The sequence below is a fragment of the Spea bombifrons genome, chromosome 11 (assembly GCF_027358695.1).
Source record: "Spea bombifrons isolate aSpeBom1 chromosome 11, aSpeBom1.2.pri, whole genome shotgun sequence".
Taxonomy (NCBI): Eukaryota; Metazoa; Chordata; class Amphibia; order Anura; family Pelobatidae; genus Spea; species Spea bombifrons.
Genome location: NC_071097.1, coordinates 27,249,756 through 27,269,910, shown reverse-complemented (window position 1 = coordinate 27,269,910; position 20,155 = coordinate 27,249,756). Strand labels below are relative to the sequence as shown.

General features: G+C 37.5%; 1 protein-coding gene across 1 annotated transcript in view; it reads right to left on the bottom strand.

The window, feature by feature from the left end:
• Positions 1-20,155, bottom strand: part of ADAM12 (ADAM metallopeptidase domain 12) — a 152,413-nt gene that overhangs the window by 62,121 nt on the left and 70,137 nt on the right. Inside the window, exon 4 of the mRNA XM_053450939.1 lies at positions 7,314-7,392. Coding sequence (XP_053306914.1) covers positions 7,314-7,392 — 79 coding nt within the window. The remainder of the gene's footprint in view (positions 1-7,313; positions 7,393-20,155) is intronic.

The following is a 20,155-nucleotide window of genomic DNA, read 5'->3' as shown; positions in this document are numbered from 1 at the left end:
GTACGGACATAGAAGATCTCACTCATTACAGCCAACTGGTGAGAAAAACGTTATTCTGCTAAGATACTAAAAAAATATTTTTTAATTTTAAATTTTGGGAGTCAACAAAAACCTAAAATTTTGCTAAACTCATTTGGTTTAGAAATCAGATAGCAAAAGAAGAGCCAAATCAGCAACTGTCTAGATGGGGAGAAACAACAACATGTGTGTTTGCCAACGGTGTCTTTAGGATGCTGTCGGACGCTTCCTACAAATGTGCATCTGTGCTTTTGTTTGTGTTCTACTCACTGAAGGCTGCATCAAGGCTACACCTAATGGTTCCTGTTTGACAAGGATGAAATCCTGTCTCTACACATTTAATTCCGTCCCCCTTTCATCATTTTTATAGCTGGAATACTTTTCCCTGCTAGTTTCGGGATATAATTTAAATCTGAGAGATTTAAATTCCTTCTGGGGAAGAAAAAATGATAAATGGTATCTTGCTTCAATGAATGACTTCAGCTTGTTATCAGCTGATTGCTTATGAAGTTTGATATTAAATAACTCCGTCTCCCTTCCTGGTTAAGCACATAATGCCTTTTAATTTTACACAAGCCTACCACCCAGCACCCCATAAGACTCTACATCTGCAATTACTTTATGCAAAGACCCAGAGTACAAAATGTATGGAAGTAAAACAAACAGATAGAAATTCTACACCACTGATTCATATACATAACACATGATGGGGATTTTAAAGGAAAATAAAAAGATTACAATGTTCACACATAAGACTTGTGGCTGGAAATTATGCTCAGATGATCTTCATAGTGTATTATGGTTACCGATACTGTAAATCTGTTTGGGTTATTGGCAGGATCCATAATCTAATATTTTACAGGGTAAATCGTGCAATCTTATTTTTAATCAAAAGCAAATTATTTTTTTTTTTATGAACAAAACCTTAAAAATACAGTTATACAAAAAAGGGAATGTCAAATACCGGCATGCAGTAGTGAACCTTCTATAAAATGTCAGATGAACGGCAATAGAAAGCAGATGATTGTCTGGTAATCCAACATTGGTGACAGAAGTACACATGGCGCATGTAAAGTGCGGGTTAGGGAAACCAAGCTATTTTTGTATGTGACGAATGAGATCATATTGACAGTATATTTTCTGATGGGCTCCGTACTTGTGACAGTCCTTAAGGAGGGGCAAATAATCTTTATAGTCGGATAGTAAGTTGGATGGGCTGCCCACTGAAAGGGTTGGAAAGTTGACTAGCCACTCGTCCCATATTGAGTGGGGCCTTCATGTGGCATATTCATTGTGACTTGTAATCCAAGGCTTGACAACACTAGATGATACATGTGCCTAAAGTGTTAAAACATATAAAATACATTAATATTATACCACCAAATACACATTTTTATTGTAAGGGCTCACGTTATATCTATCATAGAGCTCTTTATATTGTCCCTTCAGTAAAACTTGTCAATCGCTTTGATTGAATTCTATCATCCGGTATCTTAACCACCTTGGGAACCCCAAAAGCATGTTTTGACAGCTATGATTCACACCAACGTAGCAGGTCAAGATCCGTTGAAGACTAGTCTGTAAATCCTTGATCTAGAAGCTTTTTTAAAGCAACAATATAAATGTTATCTTTTGCAACGTGTATTTGCACAGGTCTCCGGAGATGATCAAACATACCGAACGTAGACAGCATAACATATTTTTTGCAATCACCTAAAGTAGGTTTAATTTAAATAAAGAGTGACAGATCAGATTTTTAGAGCACTTCACTCTATTGCTGACTAATAAAAACCTGTCTCAGACTCTCTGTTGAGCTGTCATTAAATTTGGTAACTTCATCTAGAACAATTGTACCATACAGAATGAATTTCATTTTCGAAGAAAAAAACATAATAAGCTTCTTACTGAAATTTACTTGTAAGGGGGAAACGGATGAGCTCTCTAACAGGTAGATTGGAGAAAACACTGCATTGGTCTGGTCTAAATCCGCCTTATTGAGTTTGCAATCTTTTTTAGGATTCATCAGGTTTTGCGGCAGAAGTGCTGCTTAACCTTGGAACTGCCGTCCTAGTCAGAATACATTGCTGAGTGCCGGCCCTTGCATGTTAACACGGGTTACATGTCATTTTTATAGCATCTCACATGTTATTGCATTTGGAAAGCTTAATGAAATACTTAAGAATTATGTGTCTAGTATTGAAGGGGTTATACCCATTCATTCCGAAAGCTTTCCTTGAGATTATCGCTGACTAAACTAAAGGTTTAATGCAAAGGCCTATAACTAAACTATAGTTGCCTGATCATACTACCCACACTCTTGGGCGCAAAATGGGGATCTTTAACTGGGCCGCTGAATAACTCAAGACATTAAAACCAAAGAAAATCCTTCCACATGTTCCTTCTTCTGTCTGAGCTAAAATCCACACGCATGATTGAACCGTGTCTAGTAAAATGCAGCTGTCAGGCACGTGCGCCACAAAGCTCTTTATTTATATTTTCATTTCTGGAAGATGACTAAATAGACATTGGCCACCCTTGAGTAAAGATGAGTAAATTACTTCTAAATGACTAAAACATCCCATTCCCTTAAGACCTATTATTATTTACAATACACGGTGGGGATCATTACCAAAAAAATGAGTGATTCTAGGATGTCCGTATCTTTTAGTATTCTTGTTTTCTCACATTCTGTTTTCTTCTCCTGTATGCTTGTAACAGTTTCTAAAGCTCTTCATGCATAATAAATAAGACACAGATTTGGCTGCAGAATGCTCTGTTTATTATACACGCTGCATTACTAAACAGTTTTAAGCCATTCTGGTAAAACAATAAAAGGAAGATTTCTTTATAACTAATCTGTATGGGGAGACCATCACAACTTTAGCCTCAAGTCATGTGTTGACCTTAATACAACCTAGATTTTCTTTGTTCGTGGCAGATGTACCCCATTGTCAGTAGCTGTATCAAGTGATTATTTTATCACAGATGCACAGAGAGAGAGAGAATCCTTTCTGCACCTTTCAATCTCCACGCATTATTCCCGGAAGAGCCATGGTGCGGCCCACGAGGACAGCCTCTCCCTCATTGCTCCAATCAGGGGAAAGGGTGTGCGCGGAGGCTCCACCCTTTTGCGGATATCAAGGAAGAAGCAGGCCGAGAAGGAAGAAAGAACACATAAGAAAAAAGAAGCGAAGAAGGAGAAGAGGCAAGACAAGAAGGAGAGCTGCGGAAAAGAAGACGGGGACACAGAAGCGGTTGGCGGGGAAAGTAGGGAGACATTGGCAGAGAGCATGAGAGAGTGTGAGAGACTGTGACAGAGAGTGTGAGAGAAAGAGTGAGGTTGAGTGACTACGAATTTTGTTTCTGAATTAAAAAAGCCCTCAGAATTTCGTTTGAACTGAAAGGGCAGGGAACGGAATTCGTTGTCTGAAAACAAATGAGCCAAAGACAAAAAAATTGTCCAAATTATTTTTGGTCTGTGTGCAATAATAGGTTATCATAATTAACATAATTCACTATGCCAAAAGCTGTCATGGGCAGAGTTCCCGTTTAAAGAGCACTAAGCTTCCTCTCGACCTCAACACATTTTCCACTCATCTATGTTTTAGTACATTTTATTTGTAAATATGATTTTTTTTACTGCCATATAAATAAGGAGAAAATAAAATAAGGACTCTTATTTTACAGTAAACAAAAACCCATGTTCCATACAGGCGTTTGTTGGTAAGGAACTGGTTTATGATAATAAGTATGAGAAATAACGCACTGTAGACGAGGAAAGTTAACTAACGCATGACAAAGATTGATTTCAGATTCTCCAGGCTTGCAGCTACTTAGGTATGAACGTCGCGCAAGAGTGTGGAGCCGTAGCATCTGTAATAGTCTCTAATTCGAAACTGAAAATGTGATTTGGTTGAGCCTACAGTTAGACGTTGATTTAACGCACTTACCACAAACAGATTGCCCTGCAATTCCAGTTTATTGGATTATTACCAATATTATATGCATCAGCTAAATAACAGATACAATGGAGTTATTAAACCCGGAGACGGATTATGCTTGGGCTATCCTAAAGGTGCTTTCCCGCTAAAAGGTTCTTTAGTTTATAACTAAGTACAGCATTGGGAACATCCATCATTCCAAGTACTGTTAAATGCCCAAATTCTCCCGAGAAATAATTCTTTAATTATATAAAATGTTGATTTTTTTCGATTTGGAAACTGAAAAATAATTTAAAACATTTCTGTGTATTTTTTAGGTGATTATGCCTTCAAACAAAAAAAATGACAGATCTGCTAAGATTTATTTGTTTATCATGAGCTGAATTCATGTTTTGTCAAAGGAGAACAACATTAATATGAAATGGTTTTATGGAAAGCACCTGGAGGTACAAGTCACCTGGGGGTTAACTGGTTCGAATATGAAATTAAAACATTCCATTTAAACAGGTACCTGGAAACGAGGAGGAATAAACACGTTTGAGGTGTTATTTACTATATTTAAAAAAAATAAAAATGCAAATTTTGCCTACGTGTGCCATTACAAGAGAAAGACCTCCATCTGTGTATCAGACTAATCCCACCCGTAACCACTGTCTATGCCTAAAAATAAGAGACACGTTTTCTCTGCACAAGGAAATCATTAACCTCCGGCCGTCGTATGGGCGTCATTGGTGAGATACAGTCGGATTCGCTCTAGGCACATTGACTAAGGATGTGAACTACCATGGAATGGGGAGAAATGTTATAAGAAGAAGTTAAAAATAGAAGGTCAGAGGTTAAGATGTAAGGAAGTTTTGCTTTACCAAGTCGTAAGTAGATGAAGGGAACAGCCTCCCATCAGACGTGTTTGAGGCTAATACAGTGAGGGAATTTAAACATGCGTGGGATAGACATAAAACTATCCTGAATCTATGACACGACCGAGGACTGATCAAGGTCTTAGTCTTCACGTCAGGAAAATGGGCAGAATAGATGGGCCAAAAATCTGCTGTCAGATTCTCTGTCTCTATGTTTAATTCGCAGGGACACCTAAACTACTAAAGTCTTCTAATAAATCAAAAGGCAAGTGAATTAATCACAGGTTACTCTAATCCTAGAAACACTGATGTTACTTTCTGTGAATTACCCATATCATTTGCCATCAGATATATTTTTTTATGTCCTTTTTGGTCTGTGCATTTCTGTAGAGTGTTAAATACTGTAACTGTAGTTTCATACATACCTCTAAATGCATTGGAAATATACACTATATATATATATTATATATATATATATATATATATATATATATATATATATATATATATATATAATAGAGCAGTTAGAAGCATGCCCCTGTGGCTCTGGGAAACCAACTGATGTTAAAGAAAATAATGCATTGATCTTCCTTTAATTCCTGCAAAAACCCTGACACTCATCACAATCAGATGTTACACGAGAGATTATGTATCCGTATTCGACATTGTTTGAATAGGGGAAAAATAAAAACATATGACAAAGGTTACTGGGAATTCTGACTGTTAGGATCTTGGTGTTTTGTCTGTTTGGAGATTTGATATTTTGATTAAAAAAATGCTTATAGCTGCAAGAGGCATACGTTCACTACAGAACAAATATTGAGAGTCATAACATATGCTGTTAACATTGTCTGACCTTAAAAGTTCTACTTGTTTTTTTATGAACATATATTATTTGAAGCAGCCATTCCGTGGTTTGGTCTCTTCCAGCTGTTCTTTGCCTCTAGGCTCCGGCTAGACAGTTCAGTCCCAGGACATTAGTAACACAAAATATACTATTAATCCGTAGGGTATGGCTGATGATGTAATTTACTCTTCAAAATGCATGATTCTGGTAGACAAGAATTTTCTGTTGAATTAATTTGCATCCCAAACATCAACATGAATCAAAGTTTCTCCAAACATTGTGTATTTAGCTGTGAGGCCTAAATGTCATCTGAAAATCATGAACAACCGCTTTAAAAAATAATTGCAGAAAATCTGTTATCTAGTTCATTATTAGACTAATGAGGGGAAATCAGTGACCCTCAAGACAACTACTGTACTAGAGAATACCCCCCCCCCCCGAAACCTGTGTTACGCCACCCAACCTCCAGCAATGTAGACTGTTTTGGATCAAATGGCTATGTCATGAATCACGACATACCACTGCGCATGTGTAAAGTCAATAGCAACTTATGTTTAGGATTTTCCTGCTATCATTTTGACTAATTGAAAATTCCGCTCAATGCTTTATAGAATGCATGCTTCTCATATGTTTTCACCTAACTCTACAATGGGCCACATTTGGTCTCCCCAAGGTAAAAACAAATGACTTCCATATGAACCGGCCGATAGTACTCCTATTTGAAATCTCAAGCAATTTTATCACAAAGGATACAGAAGACTGTCGCAACGCTTGAATAGATCTGAGTGAAAAGAAAAACCTTCCAACTCTAAAAATGGAGCGAAAGTAGTAGTTTGTTCCCCCGCAGAAGGTCTGGCAGGAAAAGCCTTATTCTTATGTATAGGTCTTTGCTGACATCTTCTTCTCAATATGTCTCGTGATGGGTTCTGTGTACGTGTTTAGGGTGTTCATTTTGCTCATCACAGTGTTTCATTTGCAGATTTTGTTTCTATAAAGCATGAAGCTAATTTATTGTATGTTCTAGACTGTGAAATGTGAAAAAGTACCAAGAAGCCAACTGGAAACGCTAGCACCATGGGTACTTTGACAGTACAATGAGTGGTAACAGGCTTAATAGTGGTGAAGGGTTGTAATGGTTAATAGTGCTACCGGTTGCCTATTCCTCCATTGGATAAAATACGGGCCTTGACTAAGACAAAATGTGGCAAATGAGTTAAAGCCATAACTTAGTCCAGAATCAAAATTCACCTATTATGTATGTTAGAATTATGGCTATTTATGGATTTATATAGCACCATCATATGCCCCAGTGCTGTGCATTGGGTAAATAGGACATAACAAGAAGAGTATTGCATAATAATTTGGACTTTCAGAAATAAAAGTCGAGGAGGGCCTAGGGACCTAGAACTAATTATTTCCAATTTGGATTTATATTTTCCAGCTCGTACATCACATCTGCCTCCATCAATGTCATGACCAGGCCGTTTCAAGCAAATTTTCTGTCATTTGTCATGACCTCTCAGTAAAGATGACATTTGATTCCTGTTATCGACACTAACAGGAAGTTGTAATAGTTGGTCAATTAGAGTTTCCTCTTTTCATGATGTAAACCTTGCCATTGCGCTATTTTACATTTTGAAAAAGCCTTACCGAGTTATTATGTGCGGCGGTAACAACAGTACCATCTTCCTTGTAGTGTTTTGCAGTAAAGCTCCTGGCAAAAAGCCCCCTGGAAAACAAGTAATCATTCATATTATTAAAATATAAAGAACAAAAAACATTGTGTCAACCTATTTCCAGCAGAATAAATCAAAGTGTTCTTTCAAAATATTAAAATAGAAGATTGTAAATCGCCATCTGTGTTTCCAACAATATTTTAGTTTGAGATACAAATGAGACAAGAACAAAAAAAAACAAAAAAACCTATTGAAATTGGAACGATATTTTAGCTGGAAATTGTTTTGATTAATTGTGGGATAAGTTTTCATTCAACTAGAGGCATCCAGATGGTGTTTTTAAAGAAAGAAGTAGAAATACACAAAATTATTTATACTTAATGAGGGAAAAAAATGGGAGCTATTCTTTATTAATAGTGTTAATTGAAAAGGAAATCCCACTGACAAAAACGTATTAATCACTTGCTGAGATTTTTTTGTTAAATAACTTATTTACATTTTTAAAGCCTGTGCCTTCTGCTCTTTCATTTAGTCATTTGTTTTTCTTCTACACTTTGAGAAGGACTCAGATAGCCATGAGACTGGATCGTCACCTTAATTCTATAGGTATTCAAGAGCGTATCTAAATACTTGCACTCAAGTGAGTGAGTAGAATGGTCTATACATGTCTCCAAATAGGGAGATCTGCCCCTGGTGGGGCGGCATGGAGGTTGTTGTCCCCTAGATCTGCCACTCTTAAGACTAGTCATCGTAGACCAGAACACCTTACTACTGATATGGCATATATATGCTCCTACTGTCTGCATCCTCTACTAAATCTAGTCATATATCTTGTTCAGTGTATGAGGTTCTCCAAACCATGACAAGTATTGGAGAATTTAAAGAGTGGGGCTTAATAAGGATTGGTGCACCCATTTTGGCTTTTTTTACACCAATCTGAAGGTGAAACCGATCATCACAGTCAACCAACGTAAGCAAACAATGCTTAAAATGAACTAATACAAATCATTTTGGCTTGAAATGTTAAAGATCCGTGTGCCTAGAGGTGGTGTGTCACGTCTAGGCTGAAATCCTTCCTTGAATATTGTGACATAATGCAGAATAGCTCCAAAGGTTGTTCTTTTTATATGAACCATACTGGAACCATTTGGTTGCACCGTTAATCAGCCACGCCAATAGAATCTTTATGATAGACGTTTAACAAGTTTATTATTGAAGTATCCTGGTCAGCGCATTCAGTGCATACAGGTAAGCGTATGTATAAGTAAAGAAATGAGTGTGCAGACTTCTCGTTGCTTAGGGGTTCTAGGTAAGTCATTATTGTGAGCAATAGCCCGTCACAGGTTATTGTTTAAACCGGAGAATTGATTGAATGCAGGGAATACGCCAGACACCCATCTAAGACACAGCTTCAACCACAATGCATTCATATACAGACCTTAATGCTCATGAAATGTTACCTGCTAGGAGGGCACGAGGCAGCAGGTGCTGATTTAAGAGCGTGCTTGGTTCTCCTCTACAATCTAATTCATTCAACCACTATATTCTGATGCAGGATCTAATTTATTGGTAATGGCACAAACTAGGTCATTGACCTTGCAGACTTACTTCTTCCTGATTAAATTATATTCCGTGCAAGGTCGTTCTGAGAATGGTAAAATGACTCTCATCTGAGATAATAACAAAACTCTCTTGACTCTGGGAGTTTATTTCACAGCTGCTTTGTTTTACGGAGTTCTGCTGAGCAGAAAATGTCCAAATGTCCGAATGCAGGGATACCCAATGTATACAGTGAAAAACTACTGGTGCCAATTTGAATACCGTATATACCGTATATATATATATATATATATATATGTACACTTATATTAAAATGTTATATATTGTATAAACATTAAAGTGTAATACTAATATTAATAAAAACACAGAGCTACTGCAAAAAGGATTGGGATAATGGCATTTAAAAGAATAATGATATATTATGCTTTATCCACTGATAAAGGATTTTGGAGGGTTAGTTGAATTAAAACCTATAGTGACTACTTTGTACATCACCTCTTCTAAAGACATGTTATGGTCTGTTTGGTGGGATGGTAGCAGAATAGCATACAAAACTCAATAGTAGTTGGTGAGCCACCTTTTAAAAATTATTAGTCCCCTTAGATATAAACAGGTGCTTTAATCTATGATATTAAATATGAGATATTAAGCACAAAATAAAAAAGGCAGGACTTCGTTTTGGGAGAAGCTGCATGTTTCGCTCAACTGTCTGGCTGCTTGAAGCAGTCGATCAGTGATAGGAAAGTGACCCACTGAAATCTCAGTAGACTTTCACCATAATGCTTGCCAATCCGGCGCTGGAGCTGACTGGAGGTCATAGCTGGAAAAGTATTCAGCTGAACCACCAAGTTGCTAGGAGGTAGAGAAATGGGGCAAATTCACATGGGGAGATTGTCAGAGCCAACCCTTACATGGGTCCTGGTGGGTCCATGGGCGCTTTGACAGAGGCGACCCCAAGGCAGGTTCTCTCTGGTGCCTTTAAGGAGAAGGCATGTATAAGCAGGGTCACATCACATTGCATGACCTTGTGGAGGTAGCGGGGCAGCTCCCCCTGCGAGTTATGGTAAGGATAGGCTGAGGGTTCACAATGGTAAGCATGCTAGTTTGGTGACAATGTTTGGGTCTGGGTATGTTAGTGTGGTGTCTGGATGTGTGTTTCTGGGCATGTTAGTTTGCATGTTTATTAGTGTGTGTGTGTGTGTTTGGGTATGTTAGTGTATGTCTGCTTAGGTGTGTGTCTATGTTAGTATGTGTCTGAATATGTTAGTGTGTGTGTCTGAGTATATGTGTGTGTCTGTGTGTGTCTGGGTATGTTGGTGTGTGTGGCATATGGGGGCAGCATTTTATTCTTGGACCCAGGCAGCACAGTGTCTTGGGCCGACCCTGTGGATTGTGCGTTATCGCCCCATTAATTTGCAATGGGGACTACACAAACATTAAACTGAATATGATGGCTTGAGTGTTCCTTTTACAATGAGTCATCCCAAAGCCCAGCCTTCTCAGTTTGTTTTATAATAAGCATTAAACTCAATGTTTCTCACGGGGAAATACAATTTAGGATGTTGTGCATGTAGTACAGGCATTCTGCAATTGATAGCAGCTTTTGTGTAATTTACAAGTAGGCTGAATGCATGTTTTTTTTAAAATATAAACGTATTACAATAATCTACCTAGCAATTTAATAACATGGATTATAATAATTTAGAAGATTGGGAAAGCACAATCATCCAGGAATTGATCTTTCTTCTTGGCATCCTTCCAAGCGTGAGAAAAAGATTTATGCCATTTCAGATATTGCCAGCTACTTAAACTAATTGGATCAATGCGATTAAGAGACTGAATAGATCCAAATAAAGCTGATTTATCGTGGGTTTTCCCCCTCAGATTTCCTAAACATTTCATTGCGACTTCCAGTGTGCAAATGAAGTGTTAACACTCGGTTATCAATACTCATGAGCAGTTTTAGTGTTTCCTTGAAATACAAGGCTTTGGAATGGTAAAAGCATTGTAGCCTCCAAGCACCCAAACGAAAACAAGAACTCATATTACCTATGGTTATAATTGGGAGGTAGAATGTCATTAATACAGTAGTTAAATATATGTACGAGGTACAATAGGTATGATACATTAGGAAAGGAGGCCCCTGAGTCAAACTGCTTAGAGTCTAAGCCAAAGGTCTAGGTGCTTAACAGTAAGAGCTTCTGTTCACATCCTGGAGAATGGGAAAGGGTTGTGAGGTTTTATTTTTGTATACTGGCCTAGGTTTGTAGAAAATGACAGACAGATTATACTTTATTAATGGATTCATAAATTATTTTAAAGCCAATTTGCTAAAAGCGAACAACAATCCCTCCAGGGTCTACTTCCGTGCTTTTGTGGGGAATTTCGGGTCCTCTACCAATGAATGAAACATTGTTAAACCGACAAAAAATGTATTTGATATCTACTAATTTTGCTAATAAAACATTTGATGTGCACTTTATGTTTCCGGTCATCCAGCTGGTTTGTTTTCCATTGACCTTTGAAAAATGAGCTACCTCAAAGGACTATCGCATTATTACTATATTCTTTTACATCAGGGGGGACACGTGGGTAATATCCATGCCATTTCATGGATACGTCTTGTAAGGAAATAGTTGAATAGGTACAGCTCAAAGGGTAAATGTTTGTTTTCATTGCTACCGATCCAACTGTTTGTGAAGCAGGAGAAGATCAGATGGGTATAAATATATCACTGCTTCATATCTGATCCCTACTATTAATCCGTAGAGACATCACTACTCATCATTTGTGGGAATGAGTGAGAAGAGCAGAACCAGTGGTCCCTAAAATGTCCAGGACATGGGGGCAGGTTACTGAATTTGGCCTTTTTAGGGTATGGTCTATGTCAGCGCTACGGAATTTGATGGCGCTATATAAAACAATAAATAATAATAATAATAATGTATGTTTGTATTTCCAAAAAAAACCAAAACACGAACACACAGAAAACAGGACATAGTTTAACATAAGGGGTTAATGCAAAAGAAAAATGATAATTATAGAAAAGGAGTATTTAGGATTTATTGCAAAAATAGTCTAAGACTTCTCATCCAAAATAATTATTTAATGAGAGTTTGAAGTAGGAAATGTCCACATGATGTTATTGCTTCTTTCATTTCACATCGGTCAACATACATCTCTCTTCACATTCACTGTAGATGTCATTAAATTTCATAAAAAAAAATAAATTCCCAATTAACATAGGCTAATAAACCGTTTCATCTCCAACCATTACCAATCAATCGTTGATTTCCTTTGGTGCTTATTATATTGTTTTTGACTTCTTACTTTGTTTTCTGTATTGTGTTTTGTAATTAAAAATAATTATAGTGCTATTATAAACATATAAAAATCTGATTTTTCATCGGACAGAAGTGTTCTATATGGGATCCATACTAAAAATGTTTTTACTTTAACCCAAAACTGAAAAAAAGACCCTGCACCAAAATACAACACATAATTCACTTACATAATACCGTTATCACACGGCAGACTAAAAATGAACCCGTGCTATATGTTTATTCTTAAAGCATCGACTCACTCTTAGGATTTCGATCTGCACAAGCTGGAGCCTGGTGCTCTTCACGGAAATGCTAATTATTGTTGTACAGAGTCTAATTAAAAAGATTGGAGTCAATTCTCAAAAAGCCGATAAACAAACTGTCAAATGAGCCGTCATGAATGTGAACTGGTATCCAAGAGAAACAGAAATTGAGAATTGGGAATTAGGTAAGCTTATCAATAGTTGTTACCAAGACTTTATAACCTCGTGTATCAGAGCTATCCTGTAGGCAGTAGGCAGATATTGGACCATACCATAACCTAGAGATATCACAACTACCAGACGGATACAACTTCTACAATTCCATCTTACCTTAACCACACAAAAACTTTCAAGCTCGCATTTCTACAGCTTTTTTGTATATATAGAAAACAGATCTTTTTAGTTTCTTTATTTGTGCAAAAAAAAGTTTTCTGAATGGATGCTTTCAGGCATTTCATTTTCCTGCTTGCTATTGAACAAGAATTTTCCATTAAAAAAGAATAATCTGATGGGCTATTTTAGACTCGATCTTTTAAGTATTAGATCCGAATTATCATGGTTTGAATAAAGAAATATTTTACAGTCTGCATGCACAAAAAAAAAAATGTATCACTGATAAATGTCATCTAACTTGTTACCTGCTGATACCACTATAAGCCATTGTTGATCAAAAATCATTGAGAAGGTCATTCTGACCTTTATAATGTAAGCAGGCATTTCCGAGGAAGGCTAAATGGAATATTTTAACACGAAAATAACTTTGGGAGACTATACCTCGTAGCAAAGTTATGTTCTGCAGAGCAAGCCTTACAATTGTATTTTTCTAACAGCAAAACGTAATAAGGACCGCGGCACTCTATCATTTCAGCTGTTTTTAAGTAGTAATCATATGTTTTATGTTGCTATGTAAGCCAACAAAAAGAAGTTAGAAAATGTTTTTTTCTAGAAAGTTTTTTGCAATGGTGAAATACAGCATTTATCGAGTGGGATGAAGAGAAGGAAGAGAACTTCAGCACAGGAAATTGATTGGATCATTTTGGTGATTATAAGTGGATATTGTCAATTTATCGGCAGGAGACTTTGGAGGTTCCCTCTCTCATGCTGGCATAAATTGGTCATGTGGCCATATGTTGATTGCCCAAATTGTGCCTTCTTTAGACAGATGTGGATCAAGATCTGGTGGGGTCCTTTCCAGCCCCTGTATTGTACCCACCAGCCCCTGCCATCAGTGCCCTCTTAACGTATGGGCACACTGGGATGTTTTAGGGGCCCCGTGTTAAATCACATTGCCCAGGGCCTACAATGCTGTTAAGACGGCCCATGATATGATATAGCCATGTAGGACCTGCCATGTCTTCACTGATACACTGGACCACCAGGAAGCGCTGCCCCTGCTGATAAAATGTTGGCAAATTAAGACCACCTGCCAGGACCTTCCGCGACTTTACAAACTTACAATCTCTTACCCCGTACCCGCGTTATTTTTCAGAACGTATATAAAATAAAAAACACCAGCAGGTAAATATTCCGTAGCAGGCCTCTTCAAAAGAAAATACATCACATTCCTCAAGGAAAACCCTTTTCCAATAACCTTGCAGTGTATATAATTACAGTAACCTCTCAAACGCTATAGCAATGCAAGTGCTGGCAGAGGAATTCAGCGTGTTTCATATCATATTAACTTATATAGAGAAAAATAACTAAAAGCCGTGAGATAATGAGCTCTACATTCTCATACATTTAATGCCATCACGATATTTATGCAGCAATATTGTTCAAAGAAATACATTATTTGTCTTTTATTTTCCTGCTGTTTAATTATCTTAAGCGGTTCGGATAGCGCTAGAATATTTCCTCATTGTGTGGAATCTCTAAAGATCCATCTTATATCAATTACATTATAGCGTGTTTTGTGGGTAACAGCATTCATTATTAAAACAACAATGTCACAGAAACTTAATACATGTAATTAGCAAACTCTGCCCAAGCAGTAGAGGTATAATGCAGCGCTTAAATGGGCACAACACTATTTGAGATAATTCTACAGGGTTTCATAATTCATTATATTCTGCTTATCTTAAAATATACAAAAACAACTTAGTAAACTGACTTTAGTATATATTTATCCCTAGCAGTCTTAAGTCAGTAATGTTACCAGGTGTTAATTGCCCAAAACATGCTTTCTTTAGGCTGGGGCAGATAAAGATCTGATGGGGTCCTAGCACAACAATGGTACAAGGGCCCCCTAAAATTATACATGCATGGAAATGTAGTATATATATATATATATATATATATATATATATGTGTGTGTGTGTGTGTGTATGTATAGAAAATGATCACAGAAGCAGAGATATTGTTTATTTCCTTCTGCTTTTACACTAATATGCGTAGACACACAAAAGCATAATATAAATTCATGCATACTAGACACTAGACTTGGGAATTGGGATTTATACCAACTGCAAATTTACCAAGTTTGGCAATTTGTATAAAATCCACTCTCTCAGACTCTCATCCACATTGTCTCACACTCACCTCCACATTCACTCTCTCTCTCTGAATGTTTCCCTACCTTCTCTACCGACCACTTTCACTTCCCTGTCTTGCATCTTTTGGTTCTTTATCTTCTTGTTCTTCTTTTTTCTCTTCTTTCTTCTCAATTCAGACATGACCTCCCACCGAACTTCCACCAAAATGGTGGCGCTTTCTGTGACATCCTCTCCCTCGATTGGAGGATCGAGAGAGAGGACATCATCGGAGGCTCTACCGTTTTGCATGATATCCTTGTGTGAACTTCTACCAAAATGGCGGAGCTTCTGGTGACATCCTCTCTCCCAATTGTGTAAATGTAGGCGTCAGACAACAAATTGTGTTTCCGACTTTAAAATGTCCCCCCCCCCCCGATTATGTCTGAAACAAATGGGCAGGAAATGGAATTCATTGTCGGGAAAAAAATGGGCCGCAAATGAACAAAAAACTTAGTCTGAATCCTTTTTGACCCATTTGCACATGTCTAATGGATCCCCACAGTTTTATGCAGCCACTGAAGAGACACAATCGCATACTCTCACATAGAGACATCCAAACATACATGCATGGACACTGACTTTCCTACACATTGATCCTAGCTCTGCCTGAACAAATTATCTTTGCTTCTGTGGCTACAGGCTGCTGGCTGGAAAATTCTAAACCTATAACTCTGGGCTTTGTCTTTTCATTACAAGCCTGGAAGCTTCCAGGTACTTGCAGTCAACCTACCCTGACACGTGGTTATTGGCATATCACATTAGTATGTCAGCTGCAATGCTCTAGTTCTCACCCAGTTTAGATGATCACAATATTATCCAAAAAATTAAATACAATCAAAAATAGTTTGAGATTTTGGCTTTATCAGCTTCTTCTCTAATACTAGACATCCCATTGTTCAAATGGTACAGTATTTTAAAACCTGTGTGCGGAGCGCTTTCCAAGGGGTTGCCCACACATCTATCATGAAGTGTTAATTGTTTCCCAAAGTATACATTTCTCTAGAGATTTAGGGTGAGAGTTGGAAACCGCAAAGTTTTAGGTATCCGGCTCTAACCTTGAGAAAGTTACCATATCACTTCATGTCTTCCTTTGTAAAAGTATCTTTGGGGCTTTGAATCATTGTTCCACTTTCTATAGCGCGGCATCTCAATCATAACTAAGCAGACCCATATCAGGACAAAGTATGAATATAATTATAATCACAATGAAGTTCAATTGAATGCATTGCACATGTAGCTGCCGGCCGTCTTGAATGCCTGCCTGTCGTTGCTATGGTTATTGCTACCTCTACTGTCTCTTTGAAGGTCAAGTTTGCTTTTGATAGCAATCTCTTTTGGATTGCTTGGCCAAAATCATAGTGTTCTGCCAACTTCTTGAAAGTGTTAACAAATTGAACTACTGACATTCTCTCATCCCGCTTCTGCTGATGAAAACAAAATTGTTCCCTTATGATTAATGGCCTTGGTGAACAAGCCTGCAACATGGCACTCACTATTGTATCTTAAGTAGTGATGGGCAGATTCATTGCGACTTGGATAGAATTTACCATAAGTAGGCAATTGTAACTATAATACGTGATTTGAATATATTACACAAAACCAGCACTTTCCACGTCTAAAATATTTATGTTTAGGTTATCTTCATTCATACACATTTCTTTATTTGCTACGAAAGACTTTAAAAATAACTATTTTAAATTTAAGATACAGCACATTTTTTAACTTATGCACATTCAAAGCCTTTCTGGCCCAGTGATTCTGGCTTTGCAGGGGTTTGTACAACTCTCATCACCCTTGGCTATTATAAGCTAGGGCAATTTGAAGCTCTCAAGCAATAGCTGGGCTACGACGCTCATTAGCTCTGTGCTCCTTTCTCCCCCCAACATGTCAGGTCCCCACCTTTGTTGGTGGGGTGGCCTAATAGAGGGGTCATTCCGGAGCCAGGGCAAGGTGGGACTGCTACCTTAGCTTGGAAAGGGCTATAGGTTGCCTTGTCATACCCAGAGGGGCTTTAAGATGGGTCATGTGGGTGCTTGGGAGCACGGAATAAATATGGCACCCAGGTGCCATTAACCCATGGGTTGCCCCTGGCCATATCATCGGTTTCATAGAGTTTTGTATTCGTGTTGCTTTGGGTTGTGCTATTATGTCCGGCTTATTTACGTACTGTTCCTGTGTTTAAGTTTCCTCGTACATTTTGTAGCCCTTCACATATATACCTACGTACTATTTATTTCTGAAACAGCAGATGTTCAATACTGCAGGGGTTTTCATTGAAACAAAATGATATTCTCCGCAGCTATTTTATACGTATTTTGTTCCTGGATCAATACAGACTGGAAATAATATGTATTGTGCTCTAAAAGTCTTGGTAATTTATCAGACAATATAGTAAACACTGCAGGTGCCAGCCACAGAAAATCTAAATGGCACACTTTTGTTTTGTGACTCCTATAAAGTTTTTTTGTTTCTTAATATTTTTAAAAGTTAGTTTTAAAGTTACAGTGTCCCTTTTTTCTATGCGTTCCGTTTGGCTGCTGCGTAGGTTCTATCTGTTTTATTACACTTTCAGGGTCTTGTTAGGTTTACCCAACCCATTTTAGTAATATTGTTCAGTTCTGAAATAGATCTTTGTGTAGGGACACTAAATAGATTTACTTCTGTCTAAGGAACAATAAAATGAATTCAGCCTGGCAAGATGAGGACCATGTTCTGTTCTCACCAAATCCAGGAAAAGACTCAGGATAAAACAGTTTATTCAACAGAAATGTTGTTCTTCCGAAGTCAATAATAAAACAGAAAATAAAGTTTTCCCCCCATCTGTTATGGCACACGTTTTAAGGTTCTCCTGTGCTGAAAAAAAAATAATATAAACTGAAATTTAAAAATGTTTTATTCTTTTGAGGTTGACCTGTGACAAAAGTTCTCCAAATAAAGTTCTGGTCTGATGTAATATACTACATATTACACTTGTGCCATCTTTAATTGTTTTAAATTAAGGGGACACTTCAACCATCCTCATCATGTTAATGAATGTGATAGCTGAGTGGTCCCTTAACATTTTCATGCGGTCCAAACGCAGGGTGGGATTCTGCAGAATCCCCCATAAGCATACTCCTGTATTTTGACCCCTGCCATTTGATAAACTTACCCCCAGTCGGCTCCTGTACTGGCTAGGGGAGTATGGGAGGGTGGCCCTAACATGCGCATGCACAAAAAATAGACCTCCCAGTGATTTCTACCAGTGTGTACTTTCTTCTTTATTACTCAAAAGGGGTATTTAGTCCTCAGGGGTCTAGAGAACAATCCCTTTTGCGAGCCATGACTGCATGTGATGATGCATCTGGCTCACTGGTGGAGGTCAATGCTTTGTATTATTTTCCTAATAGAACCCATACATCTGTGCTTAATAAAACAATAAATAAACTAGCCTGATATTATAATATAATATTTTCAGTGTGGCTCCTAAAATTTTACATACTCATCCGTGATAATGTGAAATATATTTTTAGTAGGTTTATTCTCTCTTAGAATGTTTGTGTTTTGTTCATTTTTGTTACTTACTTGTGAATGACCATGATGTTCTTAAAGCTTAAAATGATAACATGTCTAGAAAATCCTTATTGTACATAAGCTCATTGTACAGACTTGAAATTACTTTGGAAACTCCACACAAGACCCTTCTTTTATGCAATGAATGAGTCTTTGTAGAATGTGGATATACTATAGAACAGAATTCTGTGCAAGCACTTGCTGAAGTAATCTAAAACATCTCTAAGGCTACATTTAATGGTGCTTGTTCTGATCTGTCTTGTGTGGTGTATGAGCCAAGATGCATACCATGGTAATTTATAACATAATGCAAGAGGAAAAAATGCAGAAATAGGACAAACTCAGCTGGTTTGAATTACAAAGATTCTAAAAAAAATATTTAAGGTGTCTAGGATTTTTGAAATTTAAGTTTGCTAACGTAGTTTTTTTCTTAGCCTGATGATCCAAAAATAACTGCAGGCCTGGTTTGGGTTCAAAGTAGAGTCCTCCAGCCCCCAGAAAGGAAAAATCAGTACATTTCATTGGAAAAAAAAAAAGAATCAAAACCGTTATGCTTATAGACTTAGAAAATCAAAAAGAACAATTAGAATATTTTCGGAAAATAATTTGATTTCCTGTAACATCAGCTAGATAGCATAAAACGTGACCTCCCAAGAACAAAACTATTCATTATGCTGGGTCAACTGGGGTGAGATTTCTAGAATGACATCCAACAGAAATCTTCATGACATTCCTTATGTATCATCTAACAAATTTTAATATGCAATACACAGAGCCCACTCTGCCGGGTTAATCACCAAGCTTACTTCTGTTGAGATGATGATGATGTTTCATCAGATTGCAGCTCATCATAATCTGATCTAATAACTAAGCCCCCCAGTCCTCCTCAATTCCCACAGTAATGTCAGTCCCTTAGTGTCCAGGTAGTTTTGCTACCTGAGATTCCATTGCTTACGTCAAAGTATTCCATCCTACTGCATCATGCCCAATTTTCACAAACAAATATGAAGGGTGTGACTTTAATAATGGTGTTGGCAAGATCAAGCCATGTTCATCTATGATGTGGTTTCTGTTCCATGGCTTTATGAATTGTCGTGGAGTTGAACTCAATGCCTTGCTTTGAGCTACAAAAGGGCAAGACTGAACCAAGCTGACTAAGACAGCTGTTGCTCTTCCACCTTTTGGATCTCTGTGTCTAGAACGAAGCTTTCAAGACTTTATTTCTTTCTCTAATAGGCTCCTCGTGTCAGCCTGGGGTCTGGCTCTTGCTATCTTGTATTTTAGCTGGCTCATTCACTATTTTTTTTTGTCCATGTGCAATCTTCACACGTTTTGATGGCTATTTAGACATCAAACTACTCATATGTGCTGCCTCCCTAATTGTTTTTTTTTTAACCATCTCTCTAATGATTTCATTGAGAAAAACAGATCTGTTTTTAAGGGAGGCATAAGATAAACATATTGAGATGCAATTTGCATTGATGGTGTTGTGACGGCAAATATGTCTGACACATCTGTTGCAAAAATTGACAATTTACAAAAAGTAAATAGAGAGAAGGTGGCAGCACTTGTTGGGCTGAGTGTGAG